At 41.8% G+C, this 26,399-nt stretch overlaps 1 protein-coding gene across 8 annotated transcripts in view; it reads left to right on the top strand.

The window, feature by feature from the left end:
• The window catches only part of diaph2 (diaphanous-related formin 2), a 289,859-nt gene that overhangs the window by 75,274 nt on the left and 188,186 nt on the right, over nt 1-26,399 (top strand). For all 8 annotated transcript variants that reach the window (XR_015712824.1, XR_015712823.1, XM_087799075.1 and 5 more), the window contains 12 exons: nt 6,743-6,817; nt 6,897-6,966; nt 7,253-7,389; nt 11,848-11,956; nt 14,700-14,810; nt 15,527-15,639; nt 16,182-16,298; nt 17,613-17,731; nt 17,851-17,915; nt 19,144-19,248; nt 22,692-23,057; nt 23,594-23,708. Coding sequence is in view for 6 of the 8 variants with exons in the window: in XM_087799075.1 (XP_087655201.1) it covers nt 6,743-6,817; nt 6,897-6,966; nt 7,253-7,389; nt 11,848-11,956; nt 14,700-14,810; nt 15,527-15,639; nt 16,182-16,298; nt 17,613-17,731; nt 17,851-17,915; nt 19,144-19,248; nt 22,692-23,057; nt 23,594-23,708 (1,502 nt within the window). In the remaining 2 variants the exon portion in view is untranslated. The remainder of the gene's footprint in view (nt 1-6,742; nt 6,818-6,896; nt 6,967-7,252; nt 7,390-11,847; nt 11,957-14,699; nt 14,811-15,526; nt 15,640-16,181; nt 16,299-17,612; nt 17,732-17,850; nt 17,916-19,143; nt 19,249-22,691; nt 23,058-23,593; nt 23,709-26,399) is intronic.

The following is a 26,399-nucleotide window of genomic DNA, read 5'->3' as shown; positions in this document are numbered from 1 at the left end:
TTCTCTGCTCTCACTCTCTAGTCTCACTCTCTGCTCTCACTCTCTGCTCTCACTCTCTAGTCTCATTCTCTGCTCTCACTCTCTAGCCTCACTCTCTAGTCTCATTCTCTGCTCTCACTCTCTAGTCTCACTCTCTAGTCTCACTCTCTGGTCTCACTCTCTGGTCTCACTCTCTGGTCTCACTCTCTAGTCTCACTCTCTGCTCTCACTCTCTGCTCTCACTCTCTGCTCTCACTCTCTAGTCTCACTCTCTAGTCTCATTCTCTGCTCTCACTCTCTGCTCTCACTCTCTGCTCTCACTCTCTAGTCTCATTCTCTGCTCTCACTCTCTAGTCTCATTCTCTGGTCTCACTCTCTGGTCTCACTCTCTAGTCTCACTCTCTGGTCTCACTCTCTAGTCTCACTCTCTGCTCTCACTCTCTGCTCTCACTCTCTAGTCTCACTCTGCTCTCACTCTCTAGTCTCATTTTCTGCTCTCACTCTCTAGTCTCATTCTCTGCTCTCACTCTCTAGTCTCACTCTCTGCTCTCACTCTCTAGTCTCATTCTCTGCTCTCACTCTCTAGTCTCACTCTCTGCTCTCACTCTTGTTTACCGCTGCTGTTCGTCAGCTGAGTTTCCTCTAATTCTCTCCCTCTGGCTGCTGTTATTCTAATAGTTTAATTGCTGAGGTTTCACACCTGTTGGCGCCGCAGCTGCTGCAGTGTTTGTTGCTCACAGGTGTGTCAGTGTCACTGATCCGCCCACAGATGGCGCCGCCTGAAGCGTCCCGAGACCGTTTCACTCCTTTATCTTCCACTCACACCTTTTTTGATTTTCCCTCGTTCATCGCTCGTTCTTCACCGAGTCTTCGACGCACAAACAAACGTTGTCACAGGTTGAAGGTTCGAATCCCTCGTCGTAGATGTTGTTGCAGAGAGTTTGTGTTGAAGAGAAAAAATCATCTGCAAACATTTCTTTTACTTCTGTGACCTTCATAGAAACTACACCAGTGTATCGTTATTCACTCTTTTCTCTCATCCCTCCATCAATCTCTCATTCCACCATCCATCCCTCTCTCCCTCCATCCATCCATCCATCATCCGTCCGTCATCCCTCCATCCATCCATCCATCCATCCATCCATCCATCCATCCATCCATCCATCCATCCATCCATCCATCCATCCATCCATCCATCCATCCATCCATCCATCCATCCATCCATCCATCCATCCATCCATCCATCCATCCATCCATCCATCCATCCATCCGTTCTTTCCATCCATCCATCCATCCATCCATCCATCCATCCATCCATCCATCCATCCAACATTCTATCCATCCATCCATCCATCCATCCATCCATCCATCCATCCATCCATCCATCCATCCATCCATCCATCCATCCATCCATCCATCCATCCATCCATCCATCCATCCATCCATCCATCCATCCATCCATCCATCCATCCATCCATCCATCCATCTGAAAATGAATGGATGTTTAAACGTTGATTTCATATTTGATGTGGAAATATTTCTCCATCTTGAACAATCATCTATAATTGATGGTCTGATGCTCCTGTATCTCCATCAGCTTCATGAGGAGGATTTAAACGCAGCATTAGACGAGCCAGAGGCACAAATCTGAGGCCTTTGAACTTTGACGATCAGACTCACTTTTAGCGTCTGAGACTCGACGAGTCGTCTTCTTGCAAAATGATTTCAGACATAAATGTCTTCAATGTCTGGATATATTTCCCAGATGAATGTCTTCTCTCTCATGACAGCATCTGTTAACCTCGTGGAGAAACTAGATCCTTCCTGCAGGTCACATCGTCTTGAAATATCTTTTACTGGAACTTATTTATCTACGACACCTGAAGACGTCTGTAAACACAAGTATTCTTTATTTATACTTCGTTGTCTTTTCTTCTTCTTTTCTGTTGAAATAGAAAATCCTTAACGAGACGAAAACAACTTGAATCTCAACCTTAACTTAGATTCTTGTTTCATATGTGAAGAAAACATACAATTAAACCTACGAACACGTGATGAACTCATTCTCACTGTCTGTTGAAAAATGTGTTGTATGTTCATAGAAACACTGTTGAAACACGTGTTGTATGTTCATAGAAACACTGTTGAAACACGTGTTGTATGTTCATAAAAACACTGTTGAAACACGTGTTGTATGTTCATAAAAACACTGTTGAAACACGTGTTGTATGTTCATAGAAACACTGTTGAAACACGTGTTGTATGTTCATAGAAACACTGTTGAAACATGTGTTGTATGTTCATAGAAACACTGTTGAAACACGTGTTGTATGTTCATAGAAACACTGTTGAAACACGTGTTGTATGTTCATAGAAACACTGTTGAAACACGTGTTGTATGTTCATAAAAACACTGTTGAAACACGTGTTGTATGTTCATAAAAACACTGTTGAAACACGTGTTGTATGTTCATAGAAACACTGTTGAAACACATGTTGTATGTTCATAGAAACACTGTTGTAACACGTGTTGTATGTTCATAGAAACACTGTTGAAACACGTGTTGTATGTTCATAGAAACACTGTTGAAACACGTGTTGTATGTTCATAGAAACACTGTTGAAACACGTGTTGTATGTTCATAGAAACACTGTTGAAACACGTGTTGTATGTTCATAGAAACACTGTTGAAACACATGTTGTATGTTCATAGAAACACTGTTGAAACACATGTTGTATGTTCATAGAAACACTGTTGAAACACGTGTTGTATGTTCATAGAAACACTGTTGAAACACGTGTTGTATGTTCATAGAAACACTGTTGAAACACGTGTTGTATGTTCATAGAAACACTGTTGAAACACGTGTTGTATGTTCATAGAAACACTGTTGAAACACGTGTTGTATGTTCATAGAAACACTGTTGAAACACGTGTTGTTTGTTCATAGAAACACTGTTGAAACACGTGTTGTATGTTCATAGAAACACTGTTGAAACACGTGTTGTATGTTCATAGAAACACTGTTGAAACACATGTTGTATGTTCATAGAAACACTGTTGAAACACGTGTTGTATGTTCATAGAAACACTGTTGAAACACGTGTTGTATGTTCATAAAAACACTGTTGAAACACGTGTTGTATGTTCATAGAAACACTGTTGAAACACATGTTGTATGTTCAGAGAAACACTGTTGAAACACGTGTTGTATGTTCATAGAAACACTGTTGAAACACGTGTTGTATGTTCATAGAAACACTGTTGAAACACGTGTTGTATGTTCGTAGAAACACTGTTGAAACACGTGTTGTATGTTCATAGAAACACTGTTGAAACACGTGTTGTATGTTCATAGAAACACTGTTGAAACACGTGTTGTATGTTCGTAGAAACACTGTTGAAACACGTGTTGTATGTTCATAAAAACACTGTTGAAACATGTGTTGTATGTTCATAGAAACACTGTTGAAACACGTGTTGTATGTTCATAAAAACACTGTTGAAACACGTGTTGTATGTTCATAGAAACACTGTTGAAACACATGTTGTATGTTCATAGAAACACTGTTGAAACACGTGTTGTATGTTCATAGAAACACTGTTGAAACACATGTTGTATGTTCATAGAAACACTGTTGAAACACGTGTTGTATGTTCATAGAAACACTGTTGAAACACGTGTTGTATGTTCATAGAAACACTGTTGAAACACGTGTTGTATGTTCATAGAAACACTGTTGAAACACGTGTTGTATGTTCATAGAAACACTGTTGAAACACGTGTTGTATGTTCATAAAAACACTGTTGAAACACGTGTTGTATGTTCATAAAAACACTGTTGAAACACGTGTTGTATGTTCATAGAAACACTGTTGAAACACATGTTGTATGTTCATAGAAACACTGTTGAAACACGTGTTGTATGTTCATAGAAACACTGTTGAAACACGTGTTGTATGTTCATAGAAACACTGTTGAAACACATGTTGTATGTTCATAGAAACACTGTTGAAACACATGTTGTATGTTCATAGAAACACTGTTGAAACACGTGTTGTATGTTCATAGAAACACTGTTGAAACACGTGTTGTATGTTCGTAGAAACACTGTTGAAACACGTGTTGTATGTTCATAGAAACACTGTTGAAACACGTGTTGTATGTTCATAGAAACACTGTTGAAACACGTGTTGTATGTTCGTAGAAACACTGTTGAAACACGTGTTGTATGTTCATAGAAACACTGTTGAAACACGTGTTGTATGTTCATAAAAACACTGTTGAAACACGTGTTGTATGTTCGTAGAAACACTGTTGAAACATGTGTTGTATGTTCATAGAAACACTGTTGAAACACGTGTTGTATGTTTGTAGAAACACTGTTGAAACACGTGTTGTATGTTCATAGAAACACTGTTGAAACATGTGTTGTATGTTCATAGAAACACTGTTGAAACACGTGTTGTATGTTCATAAAAACACTGTTGAAACACGTGTTGTATGTTCATAGAAACACTGTTGAAACACGTGTTGTATGTTCATAAAAACACTGTTGAAACACGTGTTGTATGTTCATAGAAACACTGTTGAAACATGTGTTGTATGTTCATAGAAACACTGTTGAAACACGTGTTGTATGTTCATAAAAACACTGTTGAAACACGTGTTGTATGTTCATAGAAACACTGTTGAAACACGTGTTGTATGTTCATAAAAACACTGTTGAAACACGTGTTGTATGTTCATAGAAACACTGTTGAAACATGTGTTGTATGTTCATAGAAACACTGTTGAAACACGTGTTGTATGTTCATAAAAACACTGTTGAAACACGTGTTGTATGTTCATAAAAACACTGTTGAAACACGTGTTGTATGTTCATAGAAACACTGTTGAAACACGTGTTGTATGTTCATAAAAACACTGTTGAAACATGTGTTGTATGTTCATAGAAACACTGTTGAAACACGTGTTGTATGTTCATAAAAACACTGTTGAAACACGTGTTGTATGTTCATAGAAACACTGTTGAAACACGTGTTGTATGTTCGTAGAAACACTGTTGAAACATGTGTTGTATGTTCATAGAAACACTGTTGAAACACGTGTTGTTTGTTCATAAAAACACTGTTGAAACACGTGTTGTATGTTCATAGAAACACTGTTGAAACATGTGTTGTATGTTCATAGAAACACTGTTGAAACACGTGTTGTATGTTCATAAAAACACTGTTGAAACACGTGTTGTATGTTCATAGAAACACTGTTGAAACACGTGTTGTATGTTCGTAGAAACACTGTTGAAACACGTGTTGTATGTTCATAGAAACACTGTTGAAACACGTGTTGTATGTTCGTAGAAACACTGTTGAAACACGTGTTGTATGTTCATAGAAACACTGTTGAAACACGTGTTGTATGTTCGTAGAAACACTGTTGAAACACGTGTTGTATGTTCGTAGAAACACTGTTGAAACACGTGTTGTATGTTCGTAGAAACACTGTTGAAACACGTGTTGTATGTTCGTAGAAACACTGTTGAAACACGTGTTGTATGTTCATAGAAACACTGTTGAAACACGTGTTGTATGTTCGTAGAAACACTGTTGAAACACGTGTTGTATGTTCATAGAAACACTGTTGAAACACATGTTGTATGTTCATAGAAACACTGTTGAAACACGTGTTGTATGTTCGTAGAAACACTGTTGAAACACGTGTTGTATGTTCATAAAAACACTGTTGAAACACGTGTTGTATGTTCATAAAAACACTGTTGAAACACGTGTTGTATGTTCATAGAAACACTGTTGAAACACGTGTTGTATGTTCGTAGAAACACTGTTGAAACACGTGTTGTATGTTCGTAGAAACACTGTTGAAACACGTGTTGTATGTTCATAAAAACCCCGTCATGTTGCCTCTGAACTTGTAACACGGATCCTCTTCATCCTCATCAGAAACTTCTACTCGACCTCCAACTAAGAGAAGCTTCACGAGATAAACTCTGGATCTGGTCGTCGACACTAATAAGAAAATAAAGCCTTGATAGCATCAATCAGACGTTGTTCTGCTGCTTTCATTTGTTCGTGTCGCGCAAGATTAGAGTTTGTCTGATAATTAGAAACATTCAAGAGCTTTATTGCTGAGAAGTAATTTCAAGGTTTCTGAGGAATGTTGCTTCGTCAGCAGCTGCTCTTGTTTGATGGACGTCTTCACGAGTCTCTACTCTCACAGCGAAGTTTAACTTCCTGCACACGTTTATTTAATGTCTATTAAAGAAATATTCTATGTTGTTATTATTCTCTTGATAAAACCATCTGTGATGAAAACTTTCTTCTTCTCCAGACGTCTCTCTTGAAACTGAGAGCGCCACCTACTGGCACTGAAACAGTGTTTCATGAAGCTTCATCGACACATTACTTGATATAAAGTCATGAGAGAAACTTTCTCTGCTGAAGTTTCTTCTTCTGACGCAACAAGAGACTCGTGTGTGAAAGTTTGTGTTTCCTTCCTAAAAATAAACGGAGGATAGAAAATGGACGTATAAACCATCTGGCGTCTCTTCCTCCAGAACTTGAATAACTTTTATGTTCATGGACGTGTTTCACTGATTTATATCTTTTTACTTCTACAGTTAATATGGAAATATTACGACTGTCTCTTCTTCTTCATTCACTTCTTCTTTCGGCAACACAAAGGTGTTTGTAAACGATCCAGTATAAAAATTGTAACAACAACACTCTTGTCTCCACAGCTGGGTCAACAACTTCGGTCATGAAGGTCTGGGTCTTCTCCTGGAGGCTCTGGAGAAGCTGCTGGACAAGAAACAGTGAGTTCCTCAAACATTCATCCTCGTGTCTCACCGTCATCACAACCATGAGTCACTAGTGACACGTTGTGTGTTTCAGGCAGGACAACATCGACAAACGCAACCAACACAAGCTGATCCAGTGTCTGAAGGCCTTCATGAACAACAAGGTTCGATCTTCATGTTGAGCAAGAGTTGGTCGTATCATTGACTCACAAACTGTTAGATGAGGTTCAGGGTCACAGAGGAACGTGAGCAGCTTCGAAATGATTTATTCTTTTCTTCAAGATTTTATTCTTGTGTTGTTGTTGTTTGTCACACAATCATGATTCAAGTTCTATCGTTTAGACATGATTGTCGTCACATTTCAGGTCACAGACGAACATTCTCTCAAAACTCATCAAGTTCATAAACTAGACACAGATGTTGGTGAAAACGTTGTTTCTTGTTTCACAGTACGGGCTGCAAAGGATCCTGGGAGACGAGCGGAGTCTGCTGCTGCTGGCTCGAGCCATCGATCCCAAGCAAACACACATGATGACGGAGATCGTGAAGATTCTGTCGGCGTTCTGCATCATCGGGGAGGAGAACATGTGAGTCTTGACTCGTGGATCGACAGCTTGTTCTAGAAGATCCAGGTTCAGCTTCAGGTGATTCTTGGAGCTGCAGCAGTTGTTGGTGCGAAAATCAAATGTATTCTTGTTTAATCTGTAAGAACTGAAACTGTTCTCAGTAGAAACACGTCGTCACGTCAGTAGAAACGTGTCGTCACATCAGTAGAAACAAGTCGTCACATCAGTAGAAACACGTCGTCACATCAGTAGAAACAAGTCGTCACGTCAGTAGAAACAAGTCGTCACATCAGTAGAAACAAGTCGTCACGTCAGTAGAAACACGTCGTCACGTCAGTAGAAACACGTCGTCACGTCAGTAGAAACAAGTCGTCACGTCAGTAGAAACAAGTCGTCACGTCAGTAGAAACAAGTCGTCACATCAGTAGAAACAAGTCGTCACGTCAGTAGAAACAAGTCGTCACATCAGTAGAAACAAGTCCTCACGTCAGTAGAAACAAGTCGTCACGTCAGTAGAAACAAGTCGTCACATCAGTAGAAACAAGTCGTCACGTCAGTAGAAACACGTCGTCACGTCAGTAGAAACAAGTCGTCACATCAGTAGAAACAAGTCGTCACATCAGTAGAAACAAGTCGTCACGTCAGTAGAAACAAGTCGTCACGTCAGTAGAAACACGTCGTCACATCAGTAGAAACAAGTCGTCACGTCAGTAGAAACACGTCGTCACGTCAGTAGAAACAAGTCGTCACATCAGTAGAAACAAGTCGTCACGTCAGTAGAAACACGTCGTCACGTCAGTAGAAACAAGTCGTCACATCAGTAGAAACAAGTCGTCACATCAGTAGAAACAAGTCGTCACGTCAGTAGAAACAAGTCGTCACGTCAGTAGAAACACGTCGTCACATCAGTAGAAACACGTCGTCACATCAGTAGAAACAAGTCGTCACGTCAGTAGAAACAAGTCGTCACATCAGTAGAAACAAGTCGTCACGTCAGTAGAAACACGTCGTCACGTCAGTAGAAACACGTCGTCACATCAGTAGAAACAAGTCGTCACGTCAGTAGAAACAAGTCGTCACATCAGTAGAAACAAGTCGTCACGTCAGTAGAAACAAGTCGTCACATCAGTAGAAACAAGTCCTCACGTCAGTAGAAACAAGTCGTCACGTCAGTAGAAACAAGTCGTCACATCAGTAGAAACAAGTCGTCACGTCAGTAGAAACACGTCGTCACGTCAGTAGAAACAAGTCGTCACATCAGTAGAAACAAGTCGTCACATCAGTAGAAACAAGTCGTCACGTCAGTAGAAACAAGTCGTCACGTCAGTAGAAACAAGTCGTCACATCAGTAGAAACAAGTCGTCACATCAGTAGAAACAAGTCGTCACGTCAGTAGAAACACGTCGTCACATCAGTAGAAACAAGTCGTCACATCAGTAGAAACAAGTCGTCACGTCAGTAGAAACAAGTCGTCACATCAGTAGAAACACGTCGTCACATCAGTAGAAACAAGTCGTCACGTCAGTAGAAACAAGTCGTCACATCAGTAGAAACAAGTCGTCACGTCAGTAGAAACAAGTCGTCACGTCAGTAGAAACAAGTCGTCACATCAGTAGAAACAAGTCGTCACGTCAGTAGAAACACGTCGTCACGTCAGTAGAAACACGTCGTCACGTCAGTAGAAACACGTCGTCACGTCAGTAGAAACACGTCGTCACATCAGTAGAAACACGTCGTCACGTCAGTAGAAACACGTCGTCACGTCAATAGAAACAAGTCGTCACCTCAGTAGAAACACGTCGTCACATCAGTAGAAACACGTCGTCACCTCAGTAGAAACACGTCGTCACGTCAGTAGAAACACGTCGTCACATCAGTAGAAACACGTCGTCACATCAGTAGAAACAAGTCGTCACCTCAGTAGAAACACGTCGTCACATCAGTAGAAACACGTCGTCACCTCAGTAGAAACACGTCGTCACATCAGTAGAAACAAGTCGTCACCTCAGTAGAAACACGTCGTCACCTCAGTAGAAACACGTCGTCACATCAGTAGAAACAAGTCGTCACATCAGTAGAAACACGTCGTCACATCAGTAGAAACGTGTCGTCACATCAGTAGAAACGAGTCGTCACATCAGTAGAAACACGTCGTCACGTCAGTAGAAACGTGTCGTCACATCAGTAGAAACAAGTCGTCACCTCAGTAGAAACGTGTCGTCACCTCAGTAGAAACGTGTCGTCACATCAGTAGAAACACGTCGTCACGTCAGTAGAAACAAGTCGTCACATCAGTAGAAACAAGTCGTCACCTCAGTAGAAACACGTCGTCACGTCAGTAGAAACACGTCGTCACGTCAGTAGAAACACGTCGTCACGTCAGTAGAAACACGTCGTCACGTCAGTAGAAACAAGTCGTCACGTCAGTAGAAACACGTCGTCACGTCAGTAGAAACAAGTCGTCACGTCAGTAGAAACACGTCGTCACGTCAGTAGAAACAAGTCGTCACGTCAGTAGAAACAAGTCGTCACGTCAGTAGAAACACGTCGTCACGTCAGTAGAAACACGTCGTCACGTCAGTAGAAACGTGTCGTCACGTCAGTAGAAACAAGTCGTCACGTCAGTAGAAACACGTCGTCACGTCAGTAGAAACACGTCGTCACGTCAGTAGAAACAAGTCGTCACCTCAGTAGAAACGTGTCGTCACATCAGTAGAAACAAGTCGTCACATCAGTAGAAACAAGTCGTCACATCAGTAGAAACACGTCGTCACGTCAGTAGAAACACGTCGTCACGTCAGTAGAAACACGTCGTCACCTCAGTAGAAACAAGTCGTCACATCAGTAGAAACACGTCGTCACGTCAGTAGAAACACGTCGTCACGTCAGTAGAAACACGTCGTCACATCAGTAGAAACAAGTCGTCACCTCAGTAGAAACAAGTCGTCACCTCAGTAGAAACAAGTCGTCACCTCAGTAGAAACAAGTCGTCACATCAGTAGAAACACGTCGTCACGTCAGTAGAAACACGTCGTCACGTCAGTAGAAACACGTCGTCACGTCAGTAGAAACACGTCGTCACATCAGTAGAAACAAGTCGTCACCTCAGTAGAAACAAGTCGTCACCTCAGTAGAAACAAGTCGTCACATCAGTAGAAACACGTCGTCACGTCAGTAGAAACACGTCGTCACGTAAGTTGAAACACGTCGTCACGTCAGTAGAAACAAGTCGTCACCTCAGTAGAAACAAGTCGTCACATCAGTAGAAACAAGTCGTCACCTCAGTAGAAACGTGTCGTCACATCAGTAGAAACGTGTCGTCACCTCAGTAGAAACGAGTTGTCACCTCAGTAGAAACGTGTCGTCACATCAGTAGAAACACGTCGTCACGTCAGTAGAAACATGTCGTCACATCAGTAGAAACACGTCGTCACCTCAGTAGAAACGTGTCGTCACGTCAGTAGAAACACGTCGTCACGTCAGTAGAAACACGTCGTCACGTCAGTAGAAACACGTCGTCACATCAGTAGAAACAAGTCGTCACCTCAGTAGAAACGTGTCGTCACGTCAGTAGAAACAAGTCGTCACCTCAGTAGAAACGTGTCGTCACGTCAGTAGAAACACGTCGTCACGTCAGTAGAAACACGTCGTCACGTCAGTAGAAACACGTCGTCATGTCAGTAGAAACACGTCGTCACCTCAGTAGAAACACGTCGTCACGTCAGTAGAAACACGTCGTCACGTCAGTAGAAACACGTCGTCACGTCAGTAGAAACACGTCGTCACGTCAGTAGAAACACGTCGTCACCTCAGTAGAAACACATCGTCACGTCAGTAGAAACAAGTCGTCATGTCAGTAGAAACACGTCGTCACGTCAGTAGAAACACGTCGTCACATCAGTAGAAACGTGTCGTCACATCAGTAGAAACGTGTCGTCACATCAGTAGAAACACGTCGTCACATCAGTAAAAACGTGTTGTCACGTCAGTAGAAACAAGTCGTCACATCAGTAGAAACACGTCCTCACGTCAGTAGAAACACGTCGTCACATCAGTAGAAACACGTCGTCACCTCAGTAGAAACACGTCGTCACGTCAGTAGAAACATGTCGTCACATCAGTAGAAACACGTCGTCACGTCAGTAGAAACATGTCGTCACATCAGTAGAAACGTGTCGTCACATCAGTATAAACGTGTCGTCACATCAGTAAAAACGTGTCGTCACCTCAGTAGAAACGTGTCGTCACGTCAGTAGAAACACGTCGTCACGTCAGTAGAAACAAGTCGTCACATCAGTAGAAACAAGTCGTCACCTCAGTAGAAACAAGTCGTCACCTCAGTAGAAACGTGTCGTCACGTCAGTAGAAACACGTCGTCACGTCAGTAGAAACAAGTCGTCACGTCAGTAGAAACCCTGACCTCTGACCTGTCGTGACACTTGATGACCTTTGTTCCTCGTCACTGGTGTTTCTTCTCAGCCTGGACAAGATCTTGGCTGCCATGACCATCACTGCTGAGAGGAACAACAAGGAGAGATTCGCTTCCATCGTGGAGGGTCTGGAGAATCATGAGGCTCAGCAGCTGCAGGTCAGTCCCTGTCGTCTGTTCATCTGTCCATCATTTTATCTCTTCATCTGTTCATCTTTTCATCTGTTCATCATGTTATCTCTTCATCTCTTCATCTCTTCATCCCTTCATCTCTTCATCTGTCCATCTGTCTATCTCTTCATCCCTTTATCCCTTCAACACTTCATCCCTTCATCTGTTCATCTGTTTATCTGTTCATCTGTTCATCTGTTCATCTCTATCTCTTCATCTGTCCATCTCTTCATCTCTTCATTCCTTCATCTCTTCATCTCTTCATCCCTTCATCTGTTCATCTGTTCATCCCTTCATCTCGTCATCTCTTCATCCCTTCATCCCTTCATCCCTTCATCTCTTCATCCCTTCATCCCTTCAACACTTCATCCCTTCATCTGTTCATCTGTTCATCTCTCTATCTCTTCATCCCTTCATCTGTTCATCTCTTCATCCCTTCATCTCTTCATCCCTTCATCCCTTCATCTCTTCATCCCTTCATCCCTTCATTCCTTCATCCCTTCATCTCTTCATCCCTTCATCCCTTCATCTCTTCACCCCTTCATCCCTTCATCCCTTCATCCATTCACCTGTTCATCCCTTCATCTCTTCATCCCTTTATCCCTTCATCTCTTCACCCCTTCATCCCTTCATCTCTTCATCCCTTCATCCCTTCATCCCTTCATCCCTTCATCTCGTCATCCCTTCATCTCTTCATCTCTTCATCCCTTTATCCCTTCATCTCTTCATCCCTTCATCTCTTCATCCCTTCATCCGTTCATCCGTTCATCCGTTCATCTGTTCATCCCTTCATCCCTTCATCTCTTCATCTTTTCATCCCTTCATCCCTTCATCTCTTCATCCCTTCATCCCTTCATCTCTTCATCTCTTCGTCCCTTCATCTCTTCCTCCCTTCATCCCTTCATCTCTTCATCTCTTCCTCCCTTCATCCCTTCATCTCTTCATCTCTTCCTCCCTTCATCCCTTCATCTCACAGCACTGGTGTCCGTCAGCAGAAGAGCGACATGTTGTCCTGAAGGTTCCATGGAGACGAAGAGAACTTGATGATCATAAACTGCTAATGAAGATGTTTTGTTGACGCATCAGTTTCTAGAGTCGTTAGTGAAGTCGTTAAAGGTTGAGCAGGAGCCAGAAATATAAGAATCTAAAAGAATAAACCGTGAAGATGATAAAAAGTAATTTAAGTCTGACTTTTATCCTCCATTGAACAAGTAAATGCTTTTGTTTTTATGAATATTTGAGTTTTTACTCTGCAGCTCCTGAGGAAGAAAACTAATATATATCGTGATCCTAATATATTTTTAAATCCTATTTATTGTGAGACAAACTTCGATGGTTTTCATTAAATCAAAGATGAACAAAGTGCATTAAATCATTTAATTCACTGTGAGAACGAAGACGGTTGCATTTATGCTCTTAATTTGAAAGTTTATTTCCTTCTCAACAGTGTTTTGTGAATTTATTGCACAGTTTGACGAGAAAGTTCAACCTTAAGCTGCTCCTGATTGGTTGATGTTGTCTGAGGGCTTCAGTGATTGGCTGGATTGACGCAAACATGACCATCGTTTATTATCATTTAAACATAAATATAGTATTGATTGAGTAAAGTGAAGCGTGAGAAAGGTCAGGGGTGGCGTGAGAAGAGGTCAAAGTGCGCGACTGTCCATGAACCTTCGAGGCTCCGTGATTGACAGCTCGTGTTTGATGGAGATATTTTTTAATCTTCCATCAAACACGTGATTCAACTTTGTTATTGAAATATAAACATTCTTGTCGTTTAATTAGAGTCACGAGTTGAAAGAGGTGAAGTTTGTTGCTCATGGGTTCGTGGGTATTCTGGTGAGGTCGAAGGTCAAGGTTCCTCAATGCAATGCATTGTGGGATGTGTTGAAATGATGATAAAAAACTAACTAGAGTCAATATTCTTATGGTTTTATTGAACATGTTTTGAGTTCTATTGAGTTCTATTGAGTTCTATTGAGTTCTATTGTTGATCTTCAAATGTTGCTGATCCTCGAGTCCATGACGTGAAGATCCAGGATGTCTGGAGTCTCGTCTCCTTGTCGTCTCCAGAGTTCTTGTTGCTCTTTCATGACGATGATCTGCCTCCAGAGAACATCTTGACTCCATCACTCCTGTGATGTTTCTCTGCTGTGAGCTGCTGGATCCTGAGGAACATCAGGCTCCAGACTCTGGACCAGTGTCTGTAGAACCTCTGGACGACTGTGAGCCTCACGTCTGCAGGAAACTCTTTTAGACATAAACGCTGTAAAAACTCCCACTAGAACAATCCAGGGTCAAGCATGGAGTCGAGAGTTTTCCTCGTCTCTGGGAATCTTCAGCAGGATATTGATCGTCTGTCAAAGAGTTTCATCCTCGTCTCACTTCCTGAAACACCTTCTGCTCATTAGACTCTTCTTCTCCAACGTCCTTCAATACATCCTTTAATGATACACAACAATAACACACTCGTGTGTGTGTTTGTTCATGTTCTAGTGTTTTGATGATGATGATGATGAAGATGAAGATGATGAATAAGATGAAGATGATGATGATGATGATGAAGATGAAGATGATGAACATGATGAGGATGATGATGATGAAGATAATGATGATGATGAGGAAGATGAAGATGAGGGGGAGGAGGAGGAGGAGGAGGAGGAGGATGAACATGATGAAGATGATGAGGATGATGAGGATGATGATGAAGATTAACTGGTCTTCTCCACAGGTTGCTTGTATGCAGCTGATCAACGCCCTCGTAACGTCCCTGGATGACCTTGATTTCCGGATCCATCTGAGAAACGAGTTCCTGCGATGTGGCCTCAAGAAGATCCTGCCGGTGAGTACAAGAGAAGCATTAGTACAACACAAGTACACGACATACAACACAAGTACACGACATACAACACAAGTACACGACATACAACACAAGTACACGACATACAACACAAGTACACGTCATACAACACAAGTACACGACATACAACACAAATACACGACATACAACACAAGTACATGACATACAACACAAGTACACGACATACAACACAAATACACGACATACAACACAAGTACACGACATACAACACAAGTACACGACATACAACACAAGTACACGACATACAACACAAGTACACGACATACAACACAAATACACGACATACAACACAAGTACATGACATACAACACAAGTACACGACATACAACACAAATACACGACATACAACACAAGTACACGACATACAACACAAATACACGACATACAACACAAGTACACGACATACAACACAAGTACACGACATACAACACAAATACACGACATACAACACAAGTACACGACATACAACACAAGTACACGACATACAACACAAATACACGACATACAACACAAGTACACGACATACAACACAAGTACACGACATACAACACAAATACACGACATACAACACAAGTACACGACATACAACACAAGTACACGACATACAACACAAATACACGACATACAACACAAGTACACGACATGAAAGTTCCTCACAGAAAGTTCTTCATGTGCAGGAGCTGAAGGAGACGGAGGAGCTGGACATCCAGCTGAAGGTCTTCAACGAGAACAAAGAGGAAGATTCCATTGAACTGTCTCATCGTCTGGAGGACGTCAGGGCGGAGATGGAATATCCTTTGATCACGTCTTCATGTTCTTCATGTTCTTCATGTTCTTTATGTTCTACATGTTCTTCATGTTCTTCATGTTCTTTATGTTCTTCATGTTCTTCATGTTCTTCATGTTCTTTATGTTCTACATGTTCTTCATGCTCTTCATGTTCTTCGTGTTCTTCATGTTCTTCATGTTCTTCATGCTCTTCATGTTCTTCGTGTTCTTCACGTTCTTCATGTTCTTTGTGTTCTTCGTGTTCTTCATGTTCTTCATGTTCTTCGTGTTCTTCGTGTTCTTCATGTTCTTCATGTTCTTCATGTTCTTCATGTTCTTCAAGTTCTTCATGTTCTTCATGCTCTTCATGTTCTTCATGTTCTTCAAGTTCTTCATGTTCTTCATGCTCTTCATGTTCTTCATGTTCTTCATGTTCCTCGTGTTCTTCATGTTCTTCATGTTCTTCATGTTCTTCGTGTTCTTCATGTTCTTCATGTTCTTCATGAGATGAAGTAGTAAAGAAAGTCATTCTTTAAGAAACCTTTTCCTTAACATGTTCTTCACTGACATGAGTGAAGTTTATCATCTTCTCTCCAACATGGTGAAGGAAACGAACTCAGAAGCGTATTTTCTGTCAATACTGCAGCACCTGCTGCTCATCAGGAACGACTACTACATCAGGTGTGTATTTGTACTACATCAGGTGTGTATTTGTACTACATCAGGTGTGTATTTGTACTACATCAGGTGTGTATTTGTACTACATCAGGTGTGTATTTGTACTACATCAGGTGTGTATTTGTACTACATCAGTTGTGTATTTGTACTACATCAGGTGTGTATTTGTACTACATCAGGTGTGTATTTGTACTACATCAGGTGTGTATTTGTACTACATCAGGTGTGTATTTGTACTACATCAGGTGTGTATTTGTACTACATCAGGTGTGTATTTGTACTACATCAGGTGTGTATTTGTACTACATCAGGTGTGTATTTGTACTACATCAGGTGTGTATTTGTACTACATCAGGTGTGTATTTGTACTACATCAGGTGTGTATTTGTACTACATCAGGTGTGTATTTGTACTACATCAGGTGTGTATTTGTACTACATCAGGTGTGTATTTGTACTACATCAGGTGTGTATTTGTACTACATCAGGTGTGTATTTGTACTACATCAGGTGTGTATTTGTACTACATCAGGTGTGTATTTGTACTACATCAGGTGTGTTTTTGTACTACATCAGGTGTGTATTTGTACTACATCAGGTGTGTATTTGTACTACATCAGGTGTGTATTTGTACTACATCAGGTGTGTATTTGTACTACATCAGGTGTGTTTTTGTACTACATCAGGTGTGTTTTTGTACTACATCAGGTGTGTATTTGTACTGCATCAGGTGTGTATTTGTACTACATCAGGTGTGTATTTGTACTACATCAGGTGTGTATTTGTACTACATCAGGTGTGTTTTTGTACTACATCAGGTGTGTATTTGTACTGCATCAGGTGTGTATTTGTACTACATCAGGTGTGTATTTGTACTACATCAGGTGTGTATTTGTACTACATCAGGTGTGTATTTGTACTACATCAGGTGTGTATTTGTACTGCATCAGGTGTGTATTTGTACTACATCAGGTGTGTATTTGTACTGCAACAGGTGTGTATTTGTACTACATCAGGTGTGTATTTGTACTGCATCAGGTGTGTATTTGTACTACATCAGGTGTGTATTTGTACTACATCAGGTGTGTATTTGTACTACATCAGGTGTGTATTTGTACTACATCAGGTGTGTATTTGTACTACATCAGGTGTGTATTTGTACTACATCAGGTGTGTATTTGTACTACATCAGTTGTGTTTGTGTCGTCACTGTGAGTCTGTTTCCTTGTTTGTGTGACACACTTGACGACACTTGTGTTGTTGTTGTTGTTGTTGTCGTCGTCCATCATTCCACTGATGTGTTGACGGTTCTCCTCAGGCCTCAGTACTACAAGGTGATCGAGGAATGTGTGTCTCAGGTGGTTCTTCACCGCAGTGGGATGGACCCGGACTTCGCCTACAGCAAGAGACTCGACGTGGACTTCACTCACTTGATCGGTTCGTTGACACCTGTCACTCATAGATGATGATGTTTGATCAGCAGCTCCATATGAACCTTTGATAAGAAACATTTACAAGTGTTTATGTTTATGTTTATATTTATGTTTATGTTGCAGATCAGTGTGTTGACAAAGCAAAGGTGGAAGAGAGTGAACAGAAGGCAGCTGAGTTCTCTAAGAAGGTGAGAACATTGATCACGACTCAGAGGCTGCGACGCTTCATGATCACTTTCATCAGAACCACCTGAAGTTCTGATGCTACGTTCGACCAGAACCATCGTGTCGGTGCTTCTTGAAATAAACATTTAAATGGTGACGAACAGAGTCAACGTTAAAATAGAACGACAAGAAAAAAGAAAGACAATAAATAAAACAACGTGAAAATAGAACAGCATTAAAATAGTAAGTCATTAAAATAGAACGACAATAAAATAGAACGACAATAAAATAGAACGACAATAAAATCGAACAACATTAAATAGAAAGACAAGAAAATAGAACGAAATTAAATAGAACAACATTAAAATAGAACAAAATTAAAATAGAACAACATTAAAATAGAACGACATTAAATAGAACGACAATAAATAGAACGGCATTAAAATAGAATGACATTAAATAGAACAACATTGAAAAAGAACAACATTAAATAGAACGACAAGAAAATAGAACGACATTAAAGTAGAACAACATTAAAATAGAAAAACATTAAATAGAACGACAAGAAAATAGAACGACATTAAAATAGAACAAAATTAAAATAGAAAAACATTAAATAGAACGACAAGAAAATAGAACGACATTAAAATAGAACAACATTAAAATAGAAAAACATTAAATAGAACGACAAGAAAATAGAACGACATTAAAGTAGAACAACATTAAAATAGAAAAACATTAAATAGAACGACAAGAAAATAGAACGACATTAAAATAGAACAAAATTAAAATAGAACGACAAGAAAATAGAACGACAATAAATAGAACGACACTAAAGTAGAATGACATTAAAATAGAACAAAGTTAAAATAGAACGAAGTGAAAATAGAACGAAGTGAAAATAGAACGAAGTGAAAATAGAACGAAGTGAAAATAGAACGAAGTTAAAATAGAACGACAGTAAACGCAAGTTTTAAAGGAGACTCAAGAACACGCTGAGCTGCCGTGACTTCCTTTGATGTCACAGCAGCTCAGCGTGTTCTTGAGTCTCCTTGGCGACCGGCTGCACCGTTGAGTCCACGCAGAGATGCTGGCGACACATGGAGCTTCTGAAAGGTCACGTCAACACACGTGAAGGTCAAGAGACTGAGATCAAGAAGGTGTTGTTGCTGGTTCTGCCGACGTGCCCTTTGGCCAGTCGCTGTCGCTCACGCATGTTCGCTGAAGATCACGTGACCTTGTGCTCCTCAGTTCGACGAGGAGTTCAGCGCCCGGCAGGAGGCCCAGGCCGAGGCTCAGAAGAAGGAAGAGAGGATCAAAGACTTGGAGGCCAAGATCCAGACTTTGGAGACTCAGGTAAATCCTCAGAGACGCAGGAGGTTCCGGCTCTAAAGCCTCTTTCATCGCTTGTTTCTCGATGGAAGTCATAAACATCTCAGCAGGAAGATGAACATCTGCTCACGTCATAAAGCTGTTTATTCTCCATGAATCCATCAGAGGAGCCGCTGAGGTCGAGGTGGACGGAGCTTCATTTGATTGTGGAGGTCGATCTCCTTAAGTTGTGTCTCTTCATGTGCTCACGCCTGACGTGATCATCGTCTCAAAGATGGATCACGTTTCTTCTCCAGCTCTCAAAACATTTCTTCTCGGGAAAAACGCGCGAGAAAATCTGCTTCTTGGATTTTAACACGATTTGACGAACACTTTAGCGCCGCCTCGGGAAAGAATCGCACTTTTCTTCCTGGACCTCCAGTAATATTGAGAGAAGATTGAAACGACCTTCTCTGGTTTCACTTCCTGTCAGAAGAAGTAACTTCATCAACATCTTCAGCTTCAATTATTTATGGCCTTCATGAAGTAGAACTGAAGGCGTTTATAGATTCAAAGTTTTCATCGTGACGCTGAAGAACGTTGTTCTCTCGTGCAGTGTGTTGTGCTGACGGTTCGAAGGAACACCAGCTTCTGCTGATAATACTTTATTATATTATTATATTATTATTATACTTTTCATGATCTCGCGTCAAATACATTGTTGTTGAAAGTGAAGCGAGAGAAACACTCGCTCAGACAGATGCAGCTCAACTACAGAGTGTGTACTAGTACTTTAGCTTCACTGAGTACTTTAGCTTCATTGAGTACTTTAGCTTCACTGAGTACTTTAGCTTCACTGAGTACTTTAGCTTCATTGAGTACTTTAGCTTTACTGAGTACTTTAGCTTCATTGAGTACTTTAGCTTTACTGAGTACTTTAGCTTTACTGAGTACTTTAGCTTCACTGAGTACTTCAGCTTTACTGAGTACTTTAGCTTCACTGAGTACTTTAGCTTCACTGAGTACTTTAGCTTCACTGAGTACTTTAGCTTTACTGAGTACTTAAGCTTTACTGAGTACACACGTTTGAACACACATTTAGCACAACATTGATGTTTGTTTTGATCAACACACGTTTGAACACACATTTAACACACAAAAACATAGATTTTTGTTTTGATCAACACAACAATGTTCTTCTTGACGACAACATTTGTTCAGTGAACCTGAAGCGAGACAACATGACGACAACATGACGACAACAGAACGATAACAAAAGATAATGTTGTTGAAACACAAACTTTACATCAAACTGCAGCAGCTTCTTCACAAGTTTCTTCATCAAATATTTAGCTGTCGTTGTGCGACTGAAGATCCTGCTCAAGGTCACACTGAGGATTCAAAGAGTGTCTGCAGTGAAGTCCTCACTGATCCTCTCGAGCCTCTTTGAAGAAACATCACGTCTCAGGTGTGAAGTCACTTCCTGTCATTGATCCGAAGCTGTTGATGATTGTGTGTCTCTGTGTGTCGTGATATGTGTGTTGTGATGCTGTGTGTGTCTCTGTGTGTCCTGACACGTGTGTTGTGATGCTGTGTGTCTCTGTGTGTCCTGACACGTGTGTTGTGATGTGTGTGTCTCTGTGTGTCCTGACATGTGTGTTGTGATGCTGTGTGTGTCTCTGTGTGTCCTGACATGTGTGTTGTGATGCTGTGTGTGTCGGTGTGTGTCGTGACATGTGTGTTGTGATGCTGTGTGTGTCGGTGTGTGTCGTGACATGTGTGATGTGTGTGTCTCTGTGTGTCCTGACACGTGTGTTGTGATGTGTGTGTCTCTGTGTGTCCTGACATGTGTGTTGTGATGCTGTGTGTGTCTCTGTGTGTCGTGACATGTGTGATGTGTGTGTCTCTGTGTGTCGTTACATTTGTGATGTGTGTGTCTCTGTGTGTCGTTACATGTGTGATGTGATGCTGTGTGTGTCTCTGTGTGTCGTGACATGTGTGATGTGTGTGTCTCTGTGTGTCGTGACACGTGTGTTGTGATGCGTGTGCACAGTTTTGAACAGTGTTGTTTGAAACGATTAATTCTCTCGTGTCTCCTGCTCCTCTAATCAAGCCTGTCTTCTGTGAAGCTGACATCAATGCATTGTTGAGATTTGTCATTGACAAAATTAAATTGATCAAAGAGAAAATCTCTCCCCCTTTGTTTGGAACCTCTGCTGTCTCTGAGCCCCTCTCCTCCTCTTGGTCTTCCTTCACTGCTGTATCTGAGCCCCTCTCCTCCTCTTGGTCTTCCTTCACTGCTGTATCTTAGCCCCTCTCCTCCTCTTGGTCTTCCTTCACTGCTGTCTCTGAGCCCCTCTCCTCCTCTTGGTCTTCCTTCACTGCTGTCTCTGAGCCCCTCTCCTCCTCTTGGTCCTCCTTCACTGCTGTATCTTTGGGTGATATTTCGGCACTAGTGAACAAGATGAAACCCTCCTCTTGCTCAGATGACGTCCTTCCTTGTAGTCTTTTTATCAAAGTATTTGATGTAATTGGCCCCTGGGTTACCAATATATAATTCCTAAGCTTTGGAACGATCTTCTCTCTCTTTGCGCTTGATGGAGTCTACTGACTCCTTTAAGAAACATCTTAAGACGTTTCTATTTGTTCAGGCTTTTCCTTGAATTTCTCGAAATCCTGTTTTGTTCTCAGTATTATCTTGATCTTTAAAGTATGTACTTTTTTGAGTATTGTTTTGATTGTTTAAGCGCTTTGTGACCCTGGTCTCGAAAAGCGCTATATAAATAAATATTACTTACTTACTTACTTACAATATGGTGAACCTCTCCCTTTCCACAGGGGTTTTTCCCAATGCATTTAAACATGTCATTGTGGAGCCTCTGCTCAAAAAGCCAGGCTTAGACCGACTGACCTCAGTCATTTCAGGCCTATTTCTAATCTTCATTCTTGTCCAAAATCGTATAGAAGGTTGTGTCTGAGCAGCTGTTCCTGGATCAGAGCGACATCCATGAGAAGTTTCAGTCTGGCTTCCGTAAACATCTACGGAGACAGTTTTACTGAAAGTGTCATCATGATGGTTTAAAGTTTAAAGTTTTAAATGTTTTAAGGTTTAAGGTTCAAAGTTTCGGTTGTTGAATAAGAGAATGTTTTAAGAATCGTTTAAAGAAAAAATGATGAACGACAAGAAAAACTTGAGTTTTTGTTCATCATCAGGTTTCATAGGAACAACAAGAGTCGGTTGTTCAGTTATCGTTGATGTCGACACGACGTCGTGTTATATTCACGGCTCACGACGTTAGTGTTTGTTTGGTTCACGTCGACGAACGTCAGTGTCGACCTCTGACCCTCAGTGAAGAAGTTTCTCACTTTCTGACGAGTTGAAGTTTCTTCTCGAATCTTCATTCGAGCCACGATTCAATCGTTCTTCAGGTTTGTTTTCTGATCATTTGTTGACACGACTGTAACATGTGCATCAACTTGTTCTTCAGATATCTGCTGGTCCAGCTGCTCCAGGAGCTCCTCCTCCTCCTCCTCCACTTCCAGGAGGTGCGACGGTTCCTCCTCCTCCTCCTCCTCCTCCTCCACTTCCAGGTCAAGCTGGTGTTCCTCCTCCTCCTCCTCCACCTCCTCCTCCGGGTGGTGGACCTCCACCTCCTCCTCCGCTGCCAGGCTGTGGACCTCCACCTCCTCCTCCGCCGCCAGGATGTGGACCTCCTCCTCCTCCTCCTTTCTTCGGCGGGGCGGGGGGGCCCCCCCCACCTCCGAGCCTGCCAGTGGTCAAGCTTCCGTACGGACTTCAGGTCAAGAAGACCTACAAGCCCGAGACCGTGATGAAGAGAGTGAACTGGTCTAAGGTACGACGGGACTTTCAAACCTTCAAACGTTCTTTATTGAAATGTTTAAAAATATTGAATTAAACATAAATGGTTTAATATTTTAATTCCAATTATTCCAATGAAACGTGTCGCCGTCACATGATCGACTAAGCGTCGCATGATTGGCTGAAAGTTTGATCAGTAGCTCTGAGCTTCTGTTGGTCGAGTCTGGAGACTCTTTTATATATTGAGTGCAAAATAATTTAATTTATTTTTTATTATTTCATTCAGAATATTAAAGTAAAATAAATAAGTTCATTGTTTTATGTATTATTATAATTTTTAATAACATTATTCAGACTTTGAACCGTTGACTAAAGAAATAATTGAATTGAACATTTGAATAAAAGATAAACCTGGAGTCGACGGTGGTCGTGACTCGTGTCTCTCCTGTTGCTCTTCACCTTGTTTGCCGCTCAAGTGTGTCCTGATAGAAAAACAATCTCCAGTGAGGAGTGTTTGATTGACAGCTGGCTGGAGCGATGCTGCTGATAATGGAATCCCTGTCACTGCAGATAGTGCCTCAGGAAATGGCAGAGAATTGCATCTGGATCAAAGTCAAAGAAGAGAAGTTTGAGAATCCTGACCTGTTTGCTCAGCTCTCGCTCTGCTTCTCGTCCCAAAGCAAAGGTACGTCTCGTCAGAAACCGTCTTTCCTCGACGTCCTGTGAGACGTGAACCAGCTTCACACCCTTGTTTCTCATCATCAACGCTGTTACACACCTTTGTTTACAGTCACTAGTTGTGTGTTTGTAACCAGTGTGTGTGTGTGTGTGTGTGTGTGTGTGTGTGTGTGTGTGTTCATATCATGGCCTCATCTGTGCAGACGTTGTTGTCTCACTCCACTAGTCCAGAGTTTCCATCAGGGAAGTGGTTTGGTTTCCTGGACTAGTTAAAGATGGCAGCCGTGGAGATGCTGGACTTGACGTGTTCCTCTCTTGACAACTGTGCTCTGACAAGTGTGTGTGTTCCACTGCAGTGTGTGTGTCAGGAGTGGGTCAGAGTCTGTCAGGGAATCACTGTAATAAGTTGTGTAACTTTCTCGCACTCGAGCTTCTCTTCACAACACTTTCCACGTGAAGCGTCTCGTCCAGACAGGGACACGTCGCGGGGGCAGCAGCTTCGACAGGGAGCTCCAGACTTGATAGCATCATCTAGGTCTAACACCCGAGATGTTCCCCGGCCAGAGGCTTCTGAGCCGTGGTCTCCTCCCAGGTGAACGTCAGACGTTCACCTTGAGTGACTCCAGCAGCAGCAGCTTCTACTCCGAGTCTCTCCTGGACGACGTCTCTAAGGATCGCTGGAGACATTTGTCTGAACAACAACATCGTTAAAACATGTTAACAGTTCGTTAAACATGTGTTTGATTCGGTTTCATCTCATTATCGCGTCTTCATTCTCTCACCTGTGACAGGTGTGAACAACAGTAACTCACTGTCACGACACTAAGACGACTCTCAACCACATTCTTTAAGTGATTTGAGGCTCCAGATGGTTCACATATAAAATATCAGTTAAGACATATAACTGTCGTCACCTCGTCCACAGATGAAGAAACTCTTCTTATCTTTCCCAACAAATCCTGTATCGTTGTGAACATAAACGTGTTTGTGTTCATCAGACTGTTGATCTACGACGGTTTGAACGTCACTTCTGTGACGTCTGATCCTGAAGATGTTCAGCCAGACTCGGTTACGAATGTTGATCAGTTGATGTTGTGAAATCACTTTTCTGAGGGTTTGTGTGTTTGTGACTCGACTGCCTCTAGTGGACACTCAGTGTTTCACCTGCTAACATAGCTGATGTGCAGCATTAGTGCTGAAGATCCGTCTGAAGTTCCCTCAGAGTCTGAATATAAGAAGCAGAGGATCTTGTGTGACGTTCCTCAGAAACAGAGATGTTCCTCAGAGACAGAGACGTTCCTCAGAGACAGAGATGTTCCTCAGAGACAGAGATGTTCCTCAGAGACAGAGATGTTCCTCAGAGACAGAGATGTTCCTCAGAGACAGAGATGTTCCTCAGAGACAGAGATGTTCCTCAGAGACAGAGATGTTCCTCAGACACAGAGATGTTCCTCAGACACAGAGATGTTCCTCAGAGACAGAGATGTTCCTCAGACACAGAGATGTTCCTCAGAGACAGATATGTTCCTCAGACACAGAGATGTTCCTCAGAGACAGAGATGTTCCTCAGACACAGAGATCTTCCTCAGAGACAGAGATGTTCCTCAGACACAGAGATGATCCTCAGAGACAGAGATGTTCCTCAGAGACAGAGATGTTCCTCAGAGACAGAGATGTTCCTCAGAGACAGAGATGTTCCTCAGACACAGAGATGTTCCTCAGACACAGAGATGTTCCTCAGAGACAGAGATGTTCCTCAGACACAGAGATGTTCCTCAGAGACAGAGATGTTCCTCAGAGACAGAGATGTTCCTCAGAGACAGAGATGTTCCTCAGACACAGGGATGATCCTCAGAGACAGAGATGTTCCTCAGAGACAGAGATGTTCCTCAGAGACAGAGATGTTCCTCAGAGACAGAGATGTTCCTCAGAGACAGAGATGTTCCTCAGAGACAGAGATGTTCCTCAGAGACAGAGATGTTCCTCAGGTGTGAGCGACGGATCCGATCAATACCTGCCGTCGTTATTGTTGAGACATGATTTGATGAATGAAGATGTTTGATGGACACACAAGCAGCTTCATGCATATGGACGGAAGAACATCTTCTGAAGTTCGTCATGTTGTTACCATCTGGACTGACCTCTGACCTCACTCCACCTGTGTGTGTTGAAGAGGTTGCGGGTTCAAATCCCAGCTGACGCTCGAGTGAAGACAGACTCCGCCCACTTCTCCTTCAACTCTTGCTCCATCTTTAAAGGGTTAGAAGTGGAAATGCAGGAGCGAGGATCTCATCATGAAGGATGAGGCAAGCAGGTGTAAACGTCTCCCTGCAGAGTCGCCGCGGAAAAGAGAGAAAATGCTCCTTTAGCTCCACATTCCTCGGGACTCTTGCTTGTTATTTGCTTAAAAACAACAGTTTGAAAGTTTGAAGGAAAGAGAGACTTTAACAACCGGACTCTCAGATGTTCGGAGGCTTTGAAACCAGAAGATCCTGCTGCGACTCACACTTTAATGAGTTGATGGAGAAGAAATGATGACCTTGATGTTCTTCGGCAGCTTTGTTTGTTGGTGACGACGTATTGTTCATTAAATCATTGTTTATCTATAAATAGTGTAAATAATAAACATCAAACTCTACGAACCACTGGCTGTAAATTAAACCTTGTTTGTTTCTTCAGCTTCCATCAGCGCGTCCAC

Source organism: Callionymus lyra, chromosome 9 (assembly GCF_982586985.1).
Source record: "Callionymus lyra chromosome 9, fCalLyr1.hap1.1, whole genome shotgun sequence".
Classification (NCBI taxonomy): domain Eukaryota; kingdom Metazoa; phylum Chordata; class Actinopteri; order Syngnathiformes; family Callionymidae; genus Callionymus; species Callionymus lyra.
Note: the sequence above shows the minus strand (reverse complement) of the source record. Positions and strands in the feature narration are given on the sequence as shown.